The sequence below is a fragment of the Gallinula chloropus genome (assembly GCF_964237585.1).
Source record: "Gallinula chloropus genome assembly, chromosome: 12".
Lineage (NCBI taxonomy): Eukaryota > Metazoa > Chordata > Aves > Gruiformes > Rallidae > Gallinula > Gallinula chloropus.
In genome coordinates this window covers 12142764-12168273 of record NC_140097.1, presented here as the reverse complement: position 1 = coordinate 12168273, position 25510 = coordinate 12142764, and the positions used below count along the sequence as shown (strand labels likewise).

The 25510-nt window shown below is 52.4% G+C and overlaps 1 protein-coding gene across 1 annotated transcript in view; it reads right to left on the bottom strand.

Annotated features, from left to right (window-relative positions):
• Positions 1–25510, bottom strand: part of NCKIPSD (NCK interacting protein with SH3 domain) — a gene marked incomplete at its 3' end in the record, with an annotated part of 48410 nt that extends 22900 nt beyond the window's left edge. The window contains exons 1-4 of the mRNA XM_084269679.1: positions 25224–25510; positions 5491–5603; positions 4538–4739; positions 407–494 (exon numbers count right to left, since the gene is read on the bottom strand). Of these exons, the coding sequence (XP_084125805.1) occupies positions 407–494; positions 4538–4739; positions 5491–5603; positions 25224–25466 (646 nt within the window). The 5' untranslated portion in view covers positions 25467–25510. The remainder of the gene's footprint in view (positions 1–406; positions 495–4537; positions 4740–5490; positions 5604–25223) is intronic.

The window sequence follows — 25510 nt, the reverse complement described above, 5'->3', positions numbered from 1 at the left end:
ATGCCCTCTGCCTTGCTGGGATATGGCCATGGTGTCTGTGGGAGCAAAACACCCCCAAGGACCTTACACCATGCAGGCTGTGTGCTGGCCAGATCAGCCACACAAGCAGGCAGAGAGTTTACTCCCAGGTGACCACCATTTTTCCCAGGCACACCAGCACTGGAGGACCAGAAGGATGCTGCCCCAGCATCCATCCACAGGCACCAGGCTGCCTCCTGGATCAGAGGAGACATGAAGGAGCCCTGGCCACAAGGTCACGATCGTTACCATCAAAACCTAGCAGAATGTAGGAGATAGGTAGGAGAAGATGTCCTTCTATACACAAAGTAAAAGCATCCAGGCACCATGACTTCCACAGCCCAGTGCCTGCTTTGTGCCTGAGATCCAGCCAGAGGTTTGTTCTTACTTTTAACAGGAGCAGCAACCTGCGCGTTCTTGCGCTTCTCTGGAGGTGGGGGGGTGACAGGAGCAGCGCGCCGGGGCTGCGGCGGGATCTGCAAGGAGAGATTTCAGAGCAATCAAAGGAGGTTGACAATAAAGACATTGGCTGTTATGAAACCTTTCCCACGAGCGTGTGTCGATTTGTCCTTACGCCTCTCTCATCATTCTGGGAAGTTTTCTCAGGAGGACAGATATTAATAGGCAGCTTCCTAGAAGAACAAAGCGGGACTCAAGCCTGCTCCATCCCCTCCCCGTGACAGGCAAAGCAGCCCTTGTTTAATTGCTGTGTTCAGCAGCACACAGCACACACATCGTGTAGACCTGTCAAGCATTTACTCCTCCTTTATTCCAAACGCAATCCCACACACTCGCCGTGACTCCACATTACTCCCAGTCGCTCCACAAAGGCTGCAAACAGAGCGCATATTTAGACACTCTTCTGGAGAGATCCAGTACCTCAGCTCCACAGACCCTTGCAGAAAGACAAAGCCAAGGACTGGAGACACGTAAATGCCTTTCCCATGCTTTCAGAGCTATTTCTGCTCACGCGGGGAGGGAGAAAAATAGGGCTAGACCCTCTGTGCAATCCTACTACCTATAGCAAGACCTGCTGGGAAGAGCTTTTGCCAGGGAGTTGCGTTAACTCTCAACACCTGGGATCACTCCTGTAGGTCTCCTCCACTCAGAATACCGAGCCAGCAGCATATGAGCTACAGACCCAGCCTCCTGCACTCATCTTTTCCTGTCAGAGCCAGACATGGTGATCACTGATGCTGCTTTCACCCAGAATTATGCGGGTGAGGTGCAACCTCAGGGTTAATGCTGCCAAACATAGCGGCCAAGCTAGGTGGGAGCATGTTGCATTGATGCTCTAGTCCTCACAGCCCAGCAGCTCAGGGCCAGGAGCCTCCGAGGACTCTGAAAGGCACCTCTGTTCCCATGGGATGTTGTAATCACCACCTGCAGCAAAACTGCCCAGGGCGGCACAGGAAGGGAAAGGCGGTGATGGCCTGGCCACCTCAGGGAGTCCAGGCTGCAGCCAGCTGAAATCTATAGTGACATTCAGGCCACCACACTGCGCCAATATTTCAGGCCTGTTTACCCCTGGAAGAGAAGTTTTCCCATGGCCTGTGAGCACTAAGCAGCCCTGTAACACTGTGCAGGGGACAGAGCAGTGCCAGGCCCGCACCGAAAAACTGAGAGGCCCCTGCAAGGTCTCTGTTTTAAATAGCTCAGAACAAGGAGAATAAAAATGGACTTTCCCACCCCACACCCCCACATCGCCCCAGATTCAGGAAAGGGAGAAACCTCCTCTGGAATAGGAGCAAAGATACTCCCAAAAATAAGGCACTTGAGGATGCCCACAAGTGAGGACAGAGCAGTGTGCACAGCTAAACAAGACTTTTAAAGGGGGATATCTTGGTCCCCTTCTTCTATCCAAGGCCTAATATCCAGCCTCTCACTATGTCACATAACAAGTGCCTCTGGCAGGAGGATCGGTATGAGACACTGCTGCAGGCTCCCAGCACAGCTCTTCTGCTCTTGTCAATCCATCCCACATTGTTCTCTGGGTGAAGCGCTATCCGATACTCACATACAGCTTCAAAAATGATCCGTGTCGGTCCAAAAAGAGAATGCACAGCTGAGAGAGGCCAAACAGATCAGGAGGGGTCTCTGCATCGCATGGTTGGAAGGCTGGTCCCAAATCCAGGCAGCTCAGCTGTGCTAAAAGCAAAGCCTTCTCCGTGGCACGGTGCTGCTAGCGGCACACAGAGCTGCCTGGCACGGCACAGCCATGACTACAGAACCCGTGGGATTCAGCCGACGGGCAGGCTCAGAGCAGCAGCCTGACATTCTTTGGAGACAGCGAGGGCTGGGTCACTCTGGAATATTTCCACGGCTTCATTAGCCCTTCCAAATTTACCGTGCAAGTTTAACACAGCTATTACAGACTGGTGTTTAAATTAATAGATGCACAGCTAATGTTAGCTCAGCGCCCTGCCAGCCTCGCTCAGAGGGGAAGCGCTACGTGGATTCCCCAGCGCTGATGCCCAAGCTGTGAGCTGCCACACGGTCAGGACTCACGAGGCACAACTGATGGCCATCCTCTCCCTCCACCCCACATCCCAGCTGCTGCGTGGGGCCAAGAGGTGGAATTAAAATGTCAAAATGCCCAAGGGAAGGGGAGGAAAGGACAGAAAACATCCTCTGTCCAGCTGCTGTGGGGAAGGTGACTGTGCAGGAGTCCTTGCAGTTCAGATCCCTCCTGTCCAGAGGGGAGAAGAGGAGGGACCTCATCACAGAACGTTAGGAGTTGGAAGGGACCTCGAAAGATCGCCTAGTCCAACCTCCCTGCCAGAGCAGGATCACCCAGACTAAATCAAAGAGATGCATCCAGGTGGGTTTGAATGTCTCCAGAGAAGGAGACTCCACAGCCTCTCTGGGCAGCCTGTCCTAGGGCTCCATCACCCTCACAGGGAAAAAGTTCCTCCTTATGTTCACATGGAACTTCCCATGCTCCAGCTCACACCCATTGCACCTTGTCCTGTCACTGGCCATCACTGAGAAGAGCCTGGCTCTGTCCTCATGACTCTTGCCCTTTACATATTTATAAACATTAATAAGGTCACCCCTCAGTCTCCTCCAAGCTAAAGAGACCCAGCTCCCTCAGCCTTTCCCCATAAGAAAGGCGTTCCACTCCCTTAACCATCTTGGTGGCCCTGCACTGGACTACTTTCAAGGGGTTCTGTGTCCTTCTGGAACTGAGGGGCCCAGAACTGGACACAATATTCCAGGTGTGGTCTCACCAGGGCAGAGAGAGGGGGAGAAGGACTTCTCTTGACCTACTCACCACCCCCCTTCTAACACACCCCAGGATGCCTTCCTAGGCAGCTGTACAACCAGTGGAAGAAATCAATGCTGCTTCCTCCACTTTGTATTTTCAAAGCACACAGGAAATCCACGGACTAAGTGGTTAGAATCTCAAGGAGCCCTTTCAGCAGAGGGCAAGGCTGGAAGCCCCTTGACTGCATCCTCAGTGCCACCCAGATAGAAACTGTTCTTTGTCAGCCAAGGAGTCTGCCTTGCTCCTTTCTGGCAAGCAACCAAACCACAGACCAGATACAGACAGGCAGGGAAAGGGGCTGTAAGGTGCTCCCCCCCAATAATGCACAGCCTTGAGCACACAGCTGGTTTGGCTGCCCAAGAAAATAAAACTAATACCAAGTTGAAAAATGGGGCAAAGCAACCTTTCATCTCTGCAGCCTCCTAACTCCTCAAGTGTAAAACAAGCCTCATCTGCTAGGAGTGACAACGTATCAGTACAATATAAATGCTGCCACCTAACACTTATCCCAGGGAGATGGAGAAAAACTACAGTGTACATGTTCATCCATAGGAGGAAACAACCCACCTCCCTGCTCATCCTTGCTTGGTGCCTTCAGCCCTCACACCCAGCTCTACCTCTGCAGTGTAACTGGCCCTCACCGCTGCATCCATCCCAGGATGCTGCTCTGAAGCCTCACTGGCGCCGTGCAGTAACCTCAGAACTGCGTGCCGCCCAGATAAAGTCTGCTCTAAATTGTATTTCCTGCAATTTACCTTTAATTCCTCGTGACAAGGAACATCCAGACAAAGCAGGATCCTTGGGTGTTGTATGCTCTGACTTACAGTGGCAAAAATAGGCGACTGCAGTAGATAAAGCGTTGAAGGACAGAGGATCTCGTGCAGATTTAACAAGGGGAAACGTGAAGCAGTGCTGAGAACTTGGAGGGAGTTCTGCTGCTCACGTCAAAACTGGTTTTCCAAGTATTCTCTAGGGGACCTGTCAAGTCTTGGAGTTGCCTAGAGTCACACAATCTAGAGCGGATCTCCCATGTCTCCATAAACCCAGGGACCCTCTAAAAGCATCACAAATGTAAATGGCAGAGGGACTGTTCCAGACTTCTTAGCTAGAGACAACACCAGTTTACACTGCAGTAATCCCAGGTAAGCAGCACAAACACCTGATTAGTAACTGCACAGGCATTTTATTAAACAGGATAAGCCATGTCACTCCACCAAGAGAGGAGCCTAGAAAGCATCTAGCTGTTGTTACCTGATAGAGACCTTCATCCTCCTCCTCGAACTCAGTGTTTGGAAGACTGTGGTGTCGCTCATACCCCGTCCGGCACACCCCGTTGGGCTGCCGGGCCACGTCCAGATGGTGATCGCTGGAGGACTGCGTCATCACCATCCCCTGCGGGGTGGGAGAGTGACCTTTGCGGGACACAGTCTCCTTCCGGTGATGGATCAGCTTCCTGAAACAGAGCCATGCCATCAGGAACAGCAGAGCTAGAGGAAGGGAGCGACTGTGCGGCAACGTTTAAATGATATTTTTAAATGATTTATTGCATCTGGGCTACACCTACCAGAACGGGTTCCATTACTCTGAACAGCGACTCCAGTTTCATTAACAACTAAGGAAGCACTTCTGGGGGAGGAAGGAAGAGGCTTTGCAAGAGCCCATGATTTATTCATCAGTTCGCTGGAGAAAAATGCCTCTTCCTCGGGGGAGAATCATATATTGCACTGAGAGCTGCAGAAATTGCCTGCACTTTAGAATCGCTGCTCAACAGAGATTAAACCAGCCTGCCTCAGCATGGAGCACGAGGTGTCACAGAAAAACAAAGTCCTCCTCCCAAGCAATTATTTGAGAACATATTAAGGACCTTGTGCCACGTGTCAACAACCTCTACAATTCCTGGCTGGTAGAGAGGAGAAAATGCAGCTGGAAAGGTTCTGGATTTCTCCTCTAAGCCTACAATGCAACTGAGAGTTTCCTCCTCTTTACATGCAGAGGGATGGAGGGGCAGGCCCAAAGCCCTGCTTTGCTGGACATGGCTGACAGGAGGAGCATCCCAAATGCTGGGAAGCTCCGAGTGCACCAGCACTTTGCAGCACAGGGACTCAAATCAATGACATCCAACCAAGAATAAAAAAAGACATAAGTATCATCACACACTGACCACCCTCCATCCACCCACCTCCCCAGATGCCTGCTGTACTTACTGAAGGACATCTCTCTGCTCCAGGTTGTACTTCCCCCCATTCTTCATGGCTGCGTTGTGCACAGCCTCAATGGCACGGTCAATAGATTGGAGAACCACATCTTGCTCCAGCACCTGAGGAACACAACATCCCACATGTTACTACACTGCTTCTACTGTGGTTCTTTTGCACCAGAGCTTAGGGCAGAGAGACCACAGAGCAGGCACTGCACAAGCCAAACTGCCAAACAGCTCCCAGAGCCACAACCCCATCTCATCACCATCTCGCTTTTCCCTCTTATCTCCAGGGGAAACACACTTGAAGCTGTGCTTCAAACAGAGCCTGCCCATTCGAGGTGTACAGCTAGAAAAGAAAGTTACTGCTCCAAGCCCCGAAGTCCCTTAGAGGAAGGTCAGAGACAGAGCTTACGGACCTCAAACGTTCATTCTGCTGCAGGGAGCTTTCCAGCTCCCACTGCAAAGCCTGGCTTATCCCAAGCTCAATTATTTCTGCTCTTGCTGCCCTGATACAGAGCAAGTACACAGCCATGCCTGGTACTGAAAGAGTTAAAACCTGGTGGCCTTCAGAGCTCATTGGCTTGCTTTTGCTCATTTTTTGTCTTGATGGCTTTTCTCCTTGTTTTGCAACTCGAAGTGCCTTTTCCAAATCTCCACCCAAACTGTCATAGCAACATTGATTCCTCCTGCCAACCAGTTTAGCACTCGCTACCACAGCTGAAATAAACACCAGCCTTGAAACAAGGAATACCACTGACAGCACTCCCTGGGCTTACAGAGGAGCTCGGGAGAGCTGTAGCGACAGACACGAGGAGGCAAAGCAGGTTCCCACCCTTGGGACATTCTACAGGGCTTTGTATATCAACGGTTGGTGTGTCCTCAGAAGAAAAGACCTTCACAGTACTAAGGCCAAAGACAAAGGACACACTGCTGAGCCTCGGCTGTGGATCCAGCAGACCCACAGGTCTTCCATCAGCTGGTACCTGCACCACCCGTCCAGCATCATCACTGGCAGCCTCAGCCCACCCACGCAGGGAGGAGGAGGAGAGGAGAGCTTGGACTCCAGCGCTCACGGCAGCTGTTTGAACATTAAAACCCCCTTCATCTTCGCTTGCTTTACCCCCCACCCCCACATCAGAGCAACCATTTATCCAGCCAAAGAGCTGCTGGAATCTCGTCAAGGATGCACCTTAATTGGCCTTAGGGGGCTGTGGAGCAGCAGAAGGCAAGCCCTCCCCGCCGGGGCCGAAAGCGCCTGCATCCATAGCACTGGCACGTGGTTTTCTGATAACATGCTATGTATTATTTATATCCTGATTAATTACTAAACCGAATGTGAATTAACAGCTACCACAGACTGGGGAAGAAAACAACCTCCAATCAAGGTGGGGGTGAGAGGCCCCCTCTGCACTACTCAGCTTTGAAAAAAAAAAAAAAAAATTGAGGAAAGGGTTTCTTGGGTTTGTTTTCCTAAGAAAGAGAGAGAGGTAAGAAAACAATCAGGGAAGCTTCAGAAATAACCCCAGGTATGTTAAAACACACCTACCACATTTGTTGAAGTATCAGATGAAGGACAAAACCAACACTCGGAACCTAACTTTGGGAAGAAGCCTCCAAGCAGCCACATACAGCGCAGGGAGCGATTCACCTCTAACTACAGATCCAAGCAAGGGAACAGAACAAAGTGCCTCTGAACGTGTTTGCAGGAGCGCTGCAAGGAAAGGCAAGCTGTTTCAGAGAATGGACCTCGTTTGTTGAGAAGAGAAAAATCACAGCAAGCCGTGTGCTTCCTCCAGGAGGGACCAGTGCAGGTTCCCCAGGGGAATGCCAGCGCTGCTCTGAGCACCGGGGATCCCTGTCCCAGCACAGCCCCATGCCCACATGGAGCTCCCACCCCAAAATTCAACACAGCTCCAGCTACAGCCATCAAACACCCACCCTGGTGCACTCCCTGGGGTCCCCTGCTTGTAGCCATCCACATTCACCACCACCCCCTGCAAAGCCACCACAAGATGCACCCCTGCGTGCCACCTTCTCTCTCCCTCCCCAGCCCACCAGGCTTCCACCCCCATGGGTCTCATCCCTTTCTCAGTCTGATCTTCCCAGGGAAGGTGATGGTACAGAGCTCTGAATACAACTGAAGGGCTCAGCACCTCTTCCAGAGGGCACATCACCCACAGGAACCCAGAGGCTGGTGCTGCTACTTGCCGTGTGATGCCATTTGTTACGGAGAGGGTGATTCTTTCCACACCGATGCAGCAGCGCTGTGACAACCGGCTTTTAGCTGCTCTGCTCTTTCCTTTGTTTCCACTCCCCAACCCTCTATTAACAGGGCCCCAGGAAAAGGGCTGGAATAAAAGCACGGCATTAACTTGCCACTTGCACTTTATGACATTGTTGATGCTGGTCCTAAATCATCTCCTCCTCCCTCACTCCACTGAGCTGGTTGGGGCACAGGGTGGATGGGCATTCAGGGTGGGTAGGGCACCCAGCACTGGGGGTTGCCTGCACTATTCTCATAAACTTAAATAAAATAGAAGTCAGTGTGCGGGATAAATGACACGATTAGAAGGAACCCACATGCTCCTGAGGTTACCGGAATGGCACCGCTTTGTTTGGGGATGACGGGCAAAAAGCACATTCAGTGTGGGGTAAGTCAGGTTCGACAGTGTCACCCACAACCTTCTTCCTTCCCCCTGGGACTCCAGGGATTGCCTGCTCACAGCAGGCCAGGACAACGTGTGTGCCTGGCCATTCTCCCCAGGAAGTTTAGGAGAGACTGGTCACTCTGTGGGTGCTCAGCACCCTGCTCCTCAGGCTGCTCGCAGCTGGGATGGAGCAGGCAGAGATCCAGAGCAGTACGGCCAGGCAGCACCCCCACCTTCCCACAGGCTGGCAGGCAATCCTGGCAATGCATGGCTCTACAGCCTGCAAAAAGAGAGGTCACCAACCAGCACCAAGGCAAGGGAGCTGAGCCTTTGAGCTCAGGCAAGTCTGCTCTCGCCCCCGCAGGGCCCTGCGCCAGGATCCGGCTGCTGCCCCCTCCCACGCTCCGGGATGCAGAGATGAAACCCTGCTCATCACGGGCTCAGCTGAGGCTCACACGGAAGCAGGGAAGCGCATGAAAAGGGCACGGCTGTACGTGTGCTCTCAGAGGAGACATACCAAGTAAAGCCCAGGAATTCAGCCGGATTTACCGAGCCGTGCTGGTAACTGCATGGGTGGGGGCTGGCAGTGCCCCGAGCAGCCGCTGCAGCACGCTGGCTGTTAACTATATCCTTCACTGATACCAGTTCACCAGTGGCACAGCCACACCAGCATCTCCAGGAAAGCTGAGAAGGCAGCAGGGACAGTGCAGGGTGGTGGTGGAAGGTCCCCGCTGTGGGTGTCCACCCTGACGGGGTGAGCACAGGGGTCTCCCCGCTCGCTGCAGGGTGGCACAGCTACCAGGCTGTGGCCAAGAAGCATCAATAGGACACTTCCTTCTGCCCAACATACCATGAAAACAGAGATATTTTAGTGAGGTATTGATCCACTCTCATGTGGCACCTCACTCCAGAAAGGAGTGGCTGCCACCCCCTCGATGTTCCTGGTTTGGTCAGGTAAATGCTGCATCAGAGAGACGTTGGGCTCTATAAACAGCCCATCACCACCAGCCTGGCTCTATGGAGAGGCAGGGGAAGCGCAGAGCCCTGATGGTCAAGGGCTTGGCTGGCTGATGGGTCGCTGTACCAGAGAACCGGGGCACTGCCAGCACCCTGCAGGAACAATGTACAGCTCAATTACAGCCACGGGTATCAGCCAGGAAAAAGAACTCCTTCCTTTATAGCCCAGCATAGGAGAGTCACAGAAGCATCAATAAATCATTACTTCCTCTCTCCTTGCTAATAACACGAGCAAACAAAGGGTTTCCCCAGAGCCTGCTGTCAGCTTCCTCCTACCCCCCATTTGCAGGAGGGGGCTCCCCATCCGAGGGGGGGACAGAGCCAGACCTCAGCACCACCCTGGGCTGCTCTGTACCTCTCCCCATGCAGGTGGGTGAGGATGCCTTTCCTAAGGCCAGATTTCCAAAAGCATCCTTCCAGGATGTCTCTGGGGGTACCCCAGCATGGCAGCACGAGGCATGGCAGCGCACAGACACTCACACAGCCGTGGCTCACATCACACTCATCTTCACTGCCCCGAGGGCAGCCTCCCCAAAGATGGCACAGGCACACAAGCATGCGTCACATGCCTCTGCTTCCCCAAAATAAGGGCTGAGGGGAGACCCAAACATTTCAGAAATGCTACCTGCATCCCGGCTGCGCAGGCAGCACAACCTCCTCTCCTGCTCTCCCAAGGCTACCAAAAGCATCACCCCCTCCCTCTTCGTTTGGGGTTCTTCCACACGTCCCACCAGCATTGTTTAAACGCGCTCGCACAGAAGAACTTGCTCAACAGTCTAGAATAATCATACCTTTCAGAAAAGCATCTTCTAGACAAGCAGGCTGACAGCTGCCTCAGCGCAGACAGGCTGAGCCACCCTGCGTGCGCCAGACTCCCACATTCATGAGTGGCCCATTAACGTAAGGCAGGCTTTGCTTTGCCTCCGTGGTGGCTGGCGCAAGGAAACAGGACTTTCCCCCCCCTCTCCTGCCTGCCCAGTTTTTAGCAATTGAAGGTGTTTGCTCTCTGTCACGTGCAGAGACCGGTACCCCCATTCCTGCAGCTGCTTCTGGGGTGCCCAGGCAGGGCTGCCGATTTGCGCCCTCGCGTCACTGCTCCAGCTCTCACAACACGACAACAAAAGACAGACAAAGTTGTTTTGTCTCCAGCCCCAGCTCGGTTTTCACACAGCTGCACTGACACGGACCACGGCTGAAATTGGGATATTTATCCCGCTGGCGCACGCAGGCACAGGCTGGTTCTTTGTTACTCTCAAACCACAGACAAACGCCACCTCTGAGGTCACACGCCACTCATCCCCAGTCACCACCAGATTGTCTGCACGCTGTATTCCTTCCAGATTTCAATGATAGCTGCAGCAAATCACAAAAACCAACCTGCCTTTGTCTGTGGCAGAGCGACGTACCAGATGTGGGTTCCCCCCTTCCGAACCACACAGCTCAAACAAACGGGCTGAGGTTTGAGGTGGGGTTTTGCACTGCTGTAGGAAATTCAGCTCTTTTCCTCTTTTTGCAGCCCCAATTAGAAATTTTCAGTCCCTGGGCTGTCGGTTAAGAGCTACACGTTAACTTAGTCTTGTTGGCACCACGATACCGTGCCTCACGGCACTTAGAAACGCACGATAAAAACCCAAGGGAAACAATGGGCAACTGTCCTGGTTATTGAGTAAATAAGATGAGAAAAGCTCCAAACAAATCTGCAGCATCTCTGACTCGCTAGCAAGTGAACAAAGACATGGCTGAGCTATTCTGACAAAGAGGCAGCCCAGAAACAGGTCTGGAATTCCTGCTGATATGCTACAGCGGGTTTCTAATAGATCGGTGTTTTTCTGCTGTGTGCTGGCAGCAGCCGCTCGAGCGGACAGCCAGCACCAACGAGAAAGGAAGGGAAAGGAGAGCTGGGGAAAGGGCTTAAGTTGTGCAAATGATGCTACAGTAAAAGCCAGAGTTCCTGGCAAGAGAGGGATACTAACTAGGGAGCCCAAGCAGGAGCGGTGCTTGGAATAAATGAAACCCCGAAGGCAGCCGAGGGATGCACAGCAACCAAACTTCAAACGATCGCTCTCCCAGCAGCAGGCAGCTTCGGAGTCAGAGAGAAGAGGGCAGAGACACACCAAGGAACAAGGAAACACATGCAACCCACCACGGCATGCTTGTACTTCCTGAGGTGGAAACGCTTTGTCCTGGGTCTCTCCAGCCACTCTCAGACCCCGTTTTACCAGCCACGATGATCTGAATCAGCCACCGATTCCTTCCCCTCGCAATCCTGCGCCCTCCAGTAACCAGAACACGTCTCTTAAGCCAAAACACACTACGTGGATAAAAGCAGAGACAGAAGGGTTTAAAATAAACCAGTCAACAACCTACCTATCTCGCCATTCTCTGCTGCCTGAATTCTTACTGCCCTCAGTGCTTCTGGGGCCTTCTCAGCCCATCCAGGTGAGCAGACAACAGAGCTGTCCCTCTCTGTAGGGTTTACCTGGTTAGCATCCCAAAACTGTCAGGCTGAGTCAGTATCAGACATGATCAACACCACATCTGTGTGGGGCAAATGTATGTTTCTGCTTACATATATACAAAATTATGCACACACACATGTATTAGAGCTGCCACCTATTCCAGATAAAAGACTGCAGATAGAATCTGTTTTGTTGAAAGCTTGGGATTATGGACCAGGATATACAAAGGCAGAAGGAAAGTGGCTGCAGTGAAGTGCTGGCAGTTACTCTAGCTCATTTGACAGATTAGTATTTAAAGTTGCAAAAAAGCCCAACAGAAGGGGTTATGCCAGTCTCTGCAGTCTTCAGCTCAGGAGCCCAAAAACCCAAACCCTGCTACAGATGCTTCTCTCAGCTCAGTGGGATTCAGGGCAGCTCCTACATCACTCGCAGATAATTAGCACAGGTGCATGAGTAACTCCTTGTAAAGCACTGATTTTTAACTTCCCAAAGTGTGAGGGAGACTACAGGGTATTAGCCTCAGCTCATCTTTGCTTTGATTCAACCACCAAAACCCTGGATGAAGAGCCAGCCTTAGAAACACCTTATGGTTAATCAGGTCTGCCAGGCACTACAGGGCCAAGGGGCAAGGAAGAAAAGACCCCCAGAACCCATGCAAGTTCTGGCTCCTCTTCTGGCAGTCAAGGAGGAAGGCTCAGTTTTGCCCCTGGAGTCTACTTCCATAGCACAGGCTGTAGCAAAGCACTGGAAAGGTGAGAGTCACACAAGAGGCAGGACCAAGAAACTCAGATTTCTGCCACATTCAGGAGAACTGCTCTACCCTCCCTCCCACCTGTGCACCAGGGCAGACCTCCTGTATGTGAGGATCCAGCAAGTAAAGCCTCCAGGAGATGAGCAGGAGAAAACACAAGCTGGCAGTTCAACTGATGCACAAAGACAGATGCAAGAGAAGAGCAGATACGAATGTGTCAACTGAAAGGGACTTTCCTCTTGCACACCACAGACTGGCACAGATTTAACAGCAGACAATTACGGGTTTGAGAGAGAAGTAGTAACTCGTGATTCATCTTGTAAGGGAATTTCTGATTTATCAGCTTTTCTTCTAAAATCCTCCCTCTCCTGTGGCCAACCTTCTGGCAAGGGACAGAAGGCAACAAGCTGCAGCATGATTACTGTGCTGCCCAAAAGGATGGACAAATCGTGAAGCATCTCTTATTGATTTAAGAGGAAAGGGGAGTGCTGGTGGGTGCCCCTTCCTGCAAAGACAAAAACCTGCCTGGCATCACCAAGAGAGGTCTCAGAAAGTTCTCTGAGAGAAGGTTCAGAGGCAACTTCCTTGCTGCAGGGTCATCAAAGCCTGGCTAGAAAAGAATTTCCCTGTGTCCAGGACTCCACATGCAGAGTGAACGCTGCCTCGTCTGCCACGAAGGGATACAGCTGCCCCCACACACCCTAAAATAAAAACAGAGTCAGCAGGGTGGGACCAGGAATGGCCTTAACTCATACGGAAAAGGACTGCCAAGGGTGCGGGTGCAGAGCAGCAGGGGAGGGGAGGGCAGAGGGGCTGCAATCCCCCACGCCGACTGCGCCGTCAAGGGGCAGATCCCACTAATTCCCCACAGACCCAAGTGTGCCAATGTGCTTGTGAGCTGAGAGCTGCTCCTGCCAGCACGCCCATTCCTGGTGAGGCAGATGCAGTCAGCACCCAGGCACTGGCAGAATTCAGGAAGTCAACGCAACGGAGCCTTTCTGGGACAACAGTAAAGCTACCGCTACCCTCTGCCCCAAAAACAAAGACACCATTCTGATCTGTGGCAGTGCCTTAAACTCCAGCCATTGCACATGATCCTACAGACAGAGCACCAGCAAAACACCACCAGGAAAGTGAGAGCTGAAGAACCTGCAGCCTCCCAAGCTGCTTTTTGCCTGGCAGGGAGCAGGCAGCACACAGCTTTTGGGGACGGCAAAACTTCACACTGAGTTTCCATCGACCTGAAAAAGCACTTCAAGAACTGCAACCTTAGCTATGCTTACTGAGGAAGGAGGCTAACTCCCTGTCATCTCCAGATTCAGCTCCAAGAACAAATCCAGGGGTTTGTTTAGCAAGCTTTTTCACTTAAAGAAAAGATTAAAGGGTTTGACTGGATTTGCTGACATTTCACCCAGAAGTAAGCGAGAGGTGGGCCACAGAAGAAAAGCAGTTCATTAGTGTCCCACACTATCTGCAGGGGACAAACAGCCTAGGGCTCCAGCTGCAAGTTATAATCCCATCTCCTTGAGCGGCTTAGAGCAGCACAGACTCCCCCGAAACATGAGGGAACGGGAACAGGAGGGGACGACTCTCTTAGGACCTTGTGCTACAGGCAGCAGAACAGCCATAATCCATTTTCCTTACTTCCTGAGGGAGAGAACAAAAAAAATGGCATTGGTTGGACTGTTTACTTCTCGTGCACAAAACTTTCATGCCACCTCATGCACCTCACTCAGACTGATTTCTCACATCCACCTTTTCATGTGCCACATCCACCGGCCTCAGTACCCACCTTGCCCAGCAACACTGGTGGGAGGGAAACGTGTTTCAGGAAATCTTCCCACCCCATCTCCAGCAGGACACATCCTGAGGGAAAGGAGAGGGCCAGGACTCGACTCAGCTCAGCTCTACCCAACCCAGTGGTGGCCCTTCCATGGAGGGGGCCTGGAGGAGGAACAAATCCACCATGGGGCAGAGGAGGTGATGTAGCTCCCTGACGGAAAGCAAAGGACTACAGCAGCTCTCATGCTGTGTGACTTGCAGCACCTGTGCATGCTGTCCCTCTGCCCCTTCCACTCCCACCCCAAAACTCCTCCAGCTCAAGGCCGGTCACTTTTTGCCCCGCCCCCCCCCAGCCCAGCCATGGGTGATTTGGGTGAAAATCCACACCTGAAGTCACACAAGACCAAACATTGCCAGCTGTGGTTTTGCTGGAAGACTTTTCTTTATTTTCCCTCAGCCATTAATAGTCTATTTAAGAGGGTTTAAAGCCTTTGAAAGTGACTAGAGCTTGACATCACTTTGAGATCCAAGAGCTCATGAATACAGTCGTGCACTCACACACATACAAGTCTCAGATGCCAGCCTGTAGCTCTCAGCAGGCTTCTAAGAGAGCCCAAGACCACAGACAAGGTGATGCTTACCAGAACCGAACACTGGAGAGGTTTCTTCCCATCCCTGACAAAGAATTATACTGTACAGACCCCTTGATAGAGCTGCACAACACCGCTGCTCTATCTCTTGTCATCACACTAAAGGAAGACTGACATGAAGTCAACTCAAAAAACAAATTAAAGGAGATGCATTTTTCTGCTTAAGTCAATAAAGGTGATTCTAGGGCAGTCAACAACTTCATTACTTAGAACCCAGCACTCCAAGGGAGGATGAGTTTTTAATGTCAAATGGAAAAAAAAAGTCTTCAGCTACAAACACTTTGATTCAGCCAGGCTCAGGGAATCCTGGAGCTTCTGCATGAAGTAGGTGATGAATTTCTATGATCATCACTCTTACTGGAGGTACTGGCTTTCCACACAATTATTCTTTTTGCTGAAAAATGCAGGCTTCCCTGATACTTGAGCTTCTCCCCACATATTCCCCAGGGACAGCTAAGCCCAGGCACGGAGGGAAAGGGACTGTTTTCTGCTGTGTCACTTGGGTGTGATTTATGACCTGGGCATAGCTCAGTACATTCAAACTGTGGTGCCTGCTCCATCCCCTGCAAACACACACCCTTTCCTTAGGAGCAGGAGGAAAAAGGGCAGCTTCAAGCAGCCTGGGAAATGACAGAATTCAGCGAGTTTACCCAAAAAGGAGTTGTCACCACATCAGACTGAGGCCAGGGAGGCTTGCATGTGTCTGCTTGGTGCAGAGCTTCAGCTTGATCTCTTTAGGCAGCCATCTGTTTTTTACAGGAGCTGCCTCAGTTCTTTGCACAGCCATCACAGCACACAGACACCACACTGACCTCGACTGACAAGAGAGCCCTCCACCCAGAAAACCTGTCCACCACCAGTTCCATCTACTACACACAAGCAGGTGAAAGTCGCCTGCGTGGTCCATCAAGGCTTTCTTCCACCCTCCAGAGAAGGGGGGCACAACTTGGAGGCTGAACCATCACCGGCAGGACAGGCTGAGGAGCTGGAAGAGGAACAGCAGGAGATAACCCAACGGCGTTGTTTTTATTCAATGGAACCGAGGGTTTGGAGTTGGGGCCTACCCTCAGGCTTCCACGCTACAAAGCGCTGTCCCCACTCCTACTAGGAAACCCCCCAGGAAATAATTCATAGCTATTACTGAGGAGTTATCTAATCCGAACCTCAAACCAGCCATTTAGCAAGAGGAGACCCACAGCCTGGAATTACCCACCATGCTCAGCCTCGACAGCTCCATTTCTTTATTTAAATTCAGTCTCTTGAGCCCCTGAACAAACCGAACCATCAGCCCGTGCTGGCAGTTCCAGATCACAGGCACAAAAGCCACCGTCTCTCAGGCACTCTGCCCTATCCGAGCTGAGCAGGACAGGGGAAATGAAGCAGTGTAGGTGGGACTCCATGAGCTTAGGTTGGCATGGACAGACATCTGTGCAGAAGCACATCTTGCCAGCCTGAAATGCTGAGCCCGAGGAAGGGGGTCACTATTCTTGCTGCCCCTTGAGCTGTACCAGATGGACAGGAGGAAGGCCACAAGCTTCACAACTCAGTCATCAAGAAGTAAGCAGCTGCCAAGGAGGAAGGGAGTGACAACTTCTTCTAAACAACTCCAACAGGCAAACAAATAACCAGGAAAAACAAACCCATGAACTTCCCACCTCGTTCTAAAAAGCCCACACAGCCAAATTGTTACTTCCCCTTCTTGCTTAAGCCGTATGCTGAAGGAGGACAAGTGCTGGCACTTTGCTTGCTTGCAAGGGACACCAACAGCCCTGCCAAGTGAGCTCTGCACTGCAGGCCGGGAAAATGGAGCCACACTCCTCTACTCCTGCAGCGGGCCCCATCCCTGGGACAGCTCTGTTTCTCCATTAGCATCAATGGAGCTTTGCCTAGACTAGTGCTCGGTACCCCCATGGCAAGGAAGCAATGGGGAAGTGAAGCAGAGGCAGATACCGTCATGGATCGTGTCTTCTCTATTCCACACCTCACATGACAAACTTCAAAATGCCTTTTTTTTAAAATCAAGATTTATGCTAGATGATGAGACTTGACAAGTCCCTCCCATAAAGGTCCAAACTGCAAGCCACTGGCCAGTGATGCTCCCCCAGAAGCAGGACCAGGACACACCACAATCCCTGCTGCAGCTCAAGACCAGAGGCAACAAGGGTGTTCAGGGTCCAAAGAAACAACTTCCAGTGGATGTAAACAGTCATTTCCAGTGAGAATTTTTCCTCTAATTACATGCGTTTTGCAGCTCCAGATGCCAACTCATAGAGAAGACACCAACTAGGGTCCTCCCATAGTGCTGGCTTCCATATCTCTCTGCTGCAGCACAGGGACCAGCCTGCTGCTCACACCCACACAGGAGCACTCAGGAACGGCCCCAGCATCAAGCTCAAATATTTCTCCTGGGCCTTGCGACACAGATTTGTCATCTCCACTCACCAAGCCAGCTCTGGAAACAGCAGCTCCTTCCCCACCAGAAGTCAGGACCTGTTAGCAAAGCCACTGCAGGGCACAGCCTCAGCAAAGGCAACGACAGCATGTCTGAGTGGCAGAGTTATCACCAGCCCGGCTGGACCAGCATCTCTTCCCAATGGCACCACAACAGCCTCCACCACATCTGCCAGTCACCAGAGACCACCCTGTGCAGGCGGTGAGTGGCACCAGCCCTGCCCCATCCTCCTCGACAAGGCACCAGGCAGCACAGCATGTGAGAAAGGGATCAGACTTGGAAAAAACAGGGCAGGTCTGCCAGAGCCTGCGAACCAGGGCTGATCTCCTGGCCCAACAGCAAACACTTTCAGCCTTCACAAGGCCGCATACAAATGCACCTCTTCAGTGAAAGAAATGGAAGCGACTGTTGCTGCCACGGCCAAGAAGAAAGCCTCCATTTAAAGTTCTCTCTTGCAAATGCAATGCATTTTAATTTTAAAATCTCTGCACACAGAGCTCTGTTAGAACCTGTGGCTTGTAAAATGTTGGTCAGAGCACTGACCATGTAAGATATCGGCATCTGTGAAGTCTAATTTTCTTGCAGACTACGTAAAGCTACAGCTAAGGCTGCTCACATCTCCTGCTTGGAAACCCCTTCTGGATTTTACCCTTTTTCCAGTGCCCAGACTGACAGCTCACATGCTGAATATGTAATCCTGGCTGGGAATGACAACGCTTAAATCCTTCATGAGGGAGCAAAGCTGGGATGCTCTTAAAAATTCTGTTTGTTTTTATGTACATCTGAGCTATACTTGGGAGAGAAAGGAAAAAAGAGAAGGCTGCCTGCACTCCAGACCTAGAGCTCTCCTACCAGCAGCCTCGACAGGCAGGTTCAGCTGTTTTCCACGCTTCAGCCACCATCAGATGTAAATACCCATTTTACACCACGGGATCTGCCTTTCCCCATGGGCATTAACAGGCCCCAGACCTTACGAGGGATCTTCTTGGGTCTGTGATACAGCCTGCTTTGTGCTCCAGGCCCAGGGGTGACTCTTCTCTGCAAGGAGAGCATCACCACATTGTTTTCCCACCATCACGTTTCTCTCCAAGGACAATCGGCACGAATTCCTTCTCCCTGCCCTTCGGAGCCTCTGTACATGGCACAGACAGGTGGGACACCGCTCAGCAGACCTGTTGCATGGCACACCCACCCACCAGCCTGACTCCATGTCAGCACTGTTATTTCAGAGACATACTCACAGCGCTGGGCAGTCATCAACACCTTACTTGCCCATGGGTTGACAGCAGAGTTGATAAGCTTAAATTTGCATCAAGTAAATTTCAATGTTAACAAGAACTTCAGCTGAGCTACAACCCTCTTGTGCGTGGCCTCTTGCTCATACCCTGGTTTACAGGCAGGGAGCAAGGACTGGCAAAGAAAGCCATGTGTGGAGTCCCATAGCGAGTTGGTGGCAGATTGGAACAGAATCCAGATTATCAGAGGCTCCTTGCACAATAAATATACACAAGTCAGTCATCACCAAAGACTTTTTCCTGCAAATGGGGCGAGAAGAAGGGTGCCTGATTGCTGTCCTCCAGCAGCAGCACCTTGCCAGCTATTTTGAACAGATGCTGCTAGTTCAAATCTGGCAGCTCTTCCCTTTGCAAAGAGAAGTTGATCCTCTTCCAGATGTAAACCAGGGAAGGAAGGTTAGCCATCTTCTCCTGATGAAAAGCATTCAAAAACCATGCAGCAAGCACTCCCCCCCACCCTCAAAATCACAAATGTGATCAGTAAAGCTGCAAGATAACAGCAGGTATCACCTGGGCACTACATGAGATGCTCAGCAAGACCAGGGCTAGAGAGCAGGGGTGCAAATGACCTGGCAGACCCTGCAACCCCAAAGGGAAGCTGAAAACCAGACGGTCCACTGGCTCTGGGCAAGTACCTCTCCAAAAGGTAGGAGAAAAGGCCACATTTCTTCTTGCTAGCCTGCTCCCTCACCTTGCCCTTCCTCCAAGCCACAGCCACATCATTCAGGAGCAGACATGGGCTCCCAGACATCTCCCTACTGCTTTCTCACTTCTAACCAGGACAGCCTTTGTGATATCAGTTCAGGCCCAAAAGGGGCTTAACATTCCAAGCCCAACACCAACCCACCCAAACACCCACCAGTGCCACCCCACCCACACTCAGCCCTTACGCAGCTGCAGGAGCGATAAGCCCAGCCCTCAGATATCGCTCACACTTGGGCGCCCTGATCACAAAGGCAACTTTTATCTGATATCAAAAAGCCTAATTATTTTTAATCAGAGTGAAAGTGGGAAGAACCAAGCAGGAACAGAGGCGGCTGAAGATCATTTTTACCTTAATCACTCTGAACTGCAAAAGATTGTGGAACAAGCGGCTAAAACATCAGGTCTTTAGCTACAGTAATTAGAAACGTTTGTAATTCCCTGGCTCTCCAATTCAGTCTCAAGAATAAAGCTTCACCTCAAAGCATTAGCAGCTCTGACAGGATAGCAGCTCTTACTGCAACAGCCCAGAGAAAAGCGCTTCCTTCTCTCCTTTTGCATGTGTCAAGAAACGCAGCCTCAGCTGCAGAGCGCTACCAGCTGCTTGTTCTCCAAAATAAAGCTTTATTTTTAGCTGAAGCACTTATTCAGGTTCTGTGTGAGTATTGCAGCGAAGCTCTCACACCCCTTGTAAGCTTCATCAGATCTGCTGCAGATGACAAATCAGGACGCAGGCTCCAGCACAGGGGATGGTCGGTAACACAGCCTGTGCCATCATCATCATCATCACCTTCCGTTCAGGAGCAACGAGGGGAACTTGGTCAGGAGCACTGAATGGAGAAACTCTTACAGCAAAGCACAATGGCCAAAGCTCCATCTCCAGCAACCAGGGATTTGCTCACAGAGAATTTTAACATCTGATTGACACCATAAAACCAACCTGGTGCTCCACAACCATCATCGTCCCCGTGCTACCATGGAAGGTTTGACAGTACCTGAGCTGCCACAGCTGGCTGCTTCCCCAGCAGCTCTACCCTGGCAGCAGCCACACAGCACATGCTGCTCTGACCCACTGGCGAGAAAAGCAACCAGATTAGACACAAAGAACCATGCATGAACCCAACTGTGCAGGGCCAATCAGCAGAGGCAGCACTGGGAGAGGCTGGACCATGATGCTGGGCACAGGGATGAGGCTCCAAGAGCAACCTGGACTTGTGCTTTGAGCCTGGCATGCCCTGGTCTGCAAGGAAAGCAGCTCCTACACCACCTCACGCTGTACAATGCACCTCCAATCCTGAACCTGATGCTACAGCACAAATTGGGATGAAGAGGTCTTCTGCAAAGAGAACTCAAAATTTCACTCCTCTGTAGGTAGCCCTCTTCCCTTCGCAGCTTGGGAGGTGAAACACCATCCCCGTGGCTGCCCAGCCAGGACTACCTGTACCCTGGCACTGTGCATCTGCTCATGCTGCAGGAGAATTTTTAAGTTGTTGCTAGGCTGCCTGAAGGAGTCTCTTATTTTTATCACATCCCTGTTTACTCTTGCAGAAGAAGATACAGCAAATAGCAAACCGAGGCATCCTCAAAATGCTCATTATACTCTCTGTTGGGTCTGCTTTCTCACCAGAGGGTCCAAAGCTTCTTGGCCATCAGCATAAGCACCTTCCCACCCACACAGCCCCCTTCTTGCTCCTCCAGAGCTCCAACAGGAGAGTGTGGCAGAGCAGAGAAGCCTCAGCTGAACAGGGAATCTAACCCCACATTTCAAACAATTTTTCAGTTATTCCAAATAAATTTCAAGTCATTTGGAAAAGGCTATTAATAGTCCCAGCAAAGCTGTTTCCTAACAGCTTAACGAAGCCGAGCAGCTGACTTGCCTCTTTAGTGCAGCAGTCAGCACGCTCAACCATTCCCACCTTCACCAAGTGGGTTCCCTTGCAACTTAGCACTTATTTTTGCACGCCTGACATTTATCAATACAGCATTTTACAGCTGCCATTCCACTCCTCAGAGTCTACTATTAACACTTCCATTGTTGGGGAATACAGACTGGGTCAGCAGAGCCAAGAGAAGAGGCAAGACCAGTGGTGAGAGCCGCAGCAGACTACTGCTGCTCCTGTACACGGGTCCCAGGCCAGCAACAGAGCACTGGGACCAGTCCCTGCCCTGCACTGGTGGGACCGGAGCAAACAAACCTTCCTGGCAGGCCAAGCTTCACACGTAGTTTGGCATCCTCAAAGACTGCAGCTCACTCTGTACTTCCTGGGCTGCTGGGGTGCAGCTCAAAGCCTTCAGCTGAACCTGGAATAGCTCCAGACTCCTGGTAAGAAATTACACATCCCAGAATAAAAATAGCAACATCTGGGCTATGTAACCCAAAGGAAGGACCCATTATTTGCTAGACTGGACATTTGTCCCTTCCTGGCACCAACTGACCCTTGTGCTCCTAAGGAAGCTTTCTAAATGGGATCTTTTACAGCTTCCGATCAAGCTTTGAAAGGCTTGGCTTCTGGAGAGACTCCCTGACTCCAGAGGACACCCTGCACTTCAGTTTAACCTCTGCATTTTCCTGCCACTCATACATCACTTCAGCATCAGCACACAGCTGGAGACAAAAGACCAACCTTGTGCCATGGGGCACCTCTCCATTCCATCAGAAAGCCACAGCGCTCGTGCCGACAGCTCCACCGCAGCACTCTTATTTACCTGGCACTGGATATTAGCATTTGTCTCTTGCTCTGTCAATAGCTGGAGGCAATTATCCCCTGCACTGGCGCAGCGCTGGGTACATCTTTTCACTTGTCTCAGAAGCAGCAGCACCTGTCAGCTCCTGAGATTGTTACGGCTTTGCTGTTACGGCTTTGCTCACCACGTTGTGCCTGCCAGCATCGCCGCTCAGGATGCCCACCACCAGCGTGCAGAGCTGGGGGTCGGTCGGGCATGAGGTCAGGATTTCAGCAAGCTGCTCACTCTGCTTCACAAGCTGCCCCTGCTCAGCAGCACGTGGCCTGATCCTTCCCTCTCACTGCTTGAACGCTTCGGCTTCTATCCCCGGAACAGCACTCGGCTTGAAATGACTCTTAATAACCCACAACGGGGCTAAAAGGGAACTAGAAAAGAGTAAAGTCAGCAGGAATATCAGCTGAAGGTGAGCATTTCTAATTGGCTCAAATTAACTTCACATCACCTGCACCTTCCGGTGCCCTGACCTGGCCCTAATTTGTTTCTTAGAGGTATTAGGTGTTTCCAAGAAGGATTTATTGGTTGGGTCCCCACACCCCCTTCCTCTCCCCCCCCCCCCCCGCCCCACCTAACCGCCTTTTAATAGCAACACTGAGGATTTCAGTACAAAATTCTGCCATAGTTGCAGCAGAAAGGCATCAGCCAAGAACAAGCTTTACATAATACATGGGAATTATTAATTTTTTTCCTTTCAAGCAGCCAAGGGATGAATTCCTGTATCTATGAAAGTGGAGCACAACCAAATGAAAATCAAGAGCTGCTCAGAAGAAAGCGAATGCCCCAATCGTGGGTGACAGCAGCAACAGCAGCCCAGGAGCATCCTGCAAGGGGCTTCCAGCAGCTTTGCGGTGCAACCTGTGGCTCACCTGGTGCCCGGCCGCAGGGCTGAGGGAGCCCTGGCCTCACTCTTACATCGGTGACTGCTGTTGGCTGCTCTCTTTCCCTGCTAAACCCGCTCACATTAACCATTACCTGCAGTTTTTTCCCCTGTTGTGACTGGGGCAGTGTTAATATCTCCTAAGTCACTGTTGCTAATTAGTCTCAGTGCCCTTATTAAGCTGAAACTGGGTGGGAAGTCGTTTGTGCTCTCATCTTGGACATTCAGCAGTCTCCAGCGACCCTTCAGCGAGCGGGTGCCTTCTCCCACGAGTAAAAGCAGGTTCTGACTTCAGACCAGCTCTTCGGAGCTGGCAGGATGCAGCAGCAGAAAGTCAGGGACACAGAGTGTCACTGCAGCTGCAGAGCAGCAGATCACATCCCGCTGCCTCGCGCGCCGGCGGGCGAGTCCTGCTGCCGGAAATTTGATGGCCAAAATAGATAACAAGATGAGCGGGTGCAGGAAGGATCTACTGCCTCTGGCTACCAGGTCTAAGGGCATTGGGGAAGGTTACATGTGAAGTAGAGGAGAGCACTCACAAAGTCACCAGCAGTGCTGCTTTAGTATCAGTGCATCACCAAGGGCCGGTCAGGAGCCAGCTGGGCAGGCTGCGAGTTATCTTAAGGCTGTAACAAAATGTAACCTGAAAACCTCAAAGTCAGCAAAGAAAGGCTTTTGCTGGAAGATTGTGAAACCAGTACGAGCAAGGGGAAAAGAAGAAGGAAGGCTGCTCCAGAAGGCAGCCTGGGAGAAGGCTCCCACACCCATGGCAGCAAGAAGACGTCATGCCACACGAGCAAATGAAGCAGGGGACTGCAGAGAGGAAACTCCTGAGCAGCAGCCTGGAGCTCTGCCACCGTGGAGTTTTAAAATCTGGTACTTTATTAAGGTCTTTGCTTTGTAACTAAATAGCTCCTGTAAATAGCTTAAGGGCTTATTGATACACAAGATGTCCCCTCTAGTCTGGCCACCCTGCCAGGTTGCAGAAGAGCTCCAGCCTCCCGGGAAGGCCGGCTCCTGAACCACGCAGCCGGCAGAGAGACCCGGTGCTGCCCTAGCACACATACAGTCCCCAGGTAGCGCTCCTCTTGCCGGAGGGTTCTGCAGAGCACACCCCCACACTTACAGGCTGAGCTCCTGCTCATCAGAAATTCAATGTCATCTGAAGGAGCATCAGCAGCACACTGAAATACAGAGGTTTGTCACCATTTTCAGCCAGACATTACAAGGCCTGTTTGTGACACGCATGTGCATCTGCACACGGTTACCCGCTCACTGATGCAAAGAGCTCTCAACACGTGGCCCCCACAGCTATCCCCTAAGGCCCAGAAGTATAAGCCCTCCCACCCCCATGAGCTACCCATCTGTGAAATAACTATCTTAATTTCAGAAGCCTCCACTATGCACCCCCCACGCTACAGAAGCCATAAGCTACCCCTCTCTGGTGACACGTGCATGGGCACAGGGCTCGCAGCTGTGGCGGCCAAAAGGTGCCCTCCTTCCTCTGACCCCAGCCAGGGCTGCAGCAGCCCGCTTGGACGGCCTGCAGTTGCCAGCATCACCAGCTCTGCTGTCATTACTGTTGCTGCAGGGAGCTGCTGTGGCTTCTCCAGGCCCCTGGGACAGTACAGGTGCCATGGCACATGGGTGGGAGGCAGAGGACGGTCACCCCCTTGCTGCCCTCATGGTGTTGGGGTGCTGCATGAGCAGATCCCCCAGGGCTGAGACAGCACAGAGATGGGAGATGTCGTCAGAGAGCAGCTCTCATGGACGAGTGGGGCTGCCAGCAGGCAGGTTCCAGGGCTACCAAAACACCATGTGCGCTCCTGGGAGGAGGATGCCCATCACCACCTCCCCAGGGCACCGCCTAGGCGCTGGCCCCCCCGGTTTTCCCTCGCACCCCTGAGGAGCCAAGCCAGCCCTTCAGCCCCTCACCTACAAGACAACACCCAGGGCCCCATCGCCGAGCCCCCAGCCCCTCGGGTGAGGCTGCCCCGACCCTCAGCCTCGACCTCTGATCGCGACGCCCACAGAAGACCCCACCGCCCCCTTTCAAAGCCCCGCTCCCCACTCCCAGCGGGAACGCCGCGTCCCACGGCGGGGGTATCCGTATCCACCAGCCCCCCACCCCCCCCCCTCCTCCCCACCGAGGCCGGCAGCTCCCAAAAGCCCCCGGAGAAAGGGGCCGCCAGCACCCCAGACCGCCCCAACCTACCCAGCTGCTCCTCCACCACCAGCCCCGGGACAAACCCCAGCTGCTAAAGCCCCGCCGCCCGCCTGCGAGGGCGTAAGAGGGAGGGAAGCGGTGCCCTCGGCGGCGCACACCACGGCCGGCACAGCCGCTGCCTCCCCCCGTTCCAACCCGCACGCTGCCGGGGCCACCCCCCCGCCCAGTGCCCCCCAGCCCAGCCCGGCTCGGCTCCGCCCGCCCCACCTGCAGCCGCTGGAGGTACGAGGCCGGCGCGTAGCCCGTCTCCCCGGAGCCGGCGCGGGTAACGAGCCACCAGTGCTGGTTGCTGCGCTCCAGCAGCAAAAACGTCTCCCCGGCGGCGAAGGGCAGCGAGTTGGGCTCGGACGAACGGAAGCTGTACAAAGCCCGGTACATGGCGGCGGTACCGGTCGCGGCGGCGGCAGCTGTAGGGCTGAAGA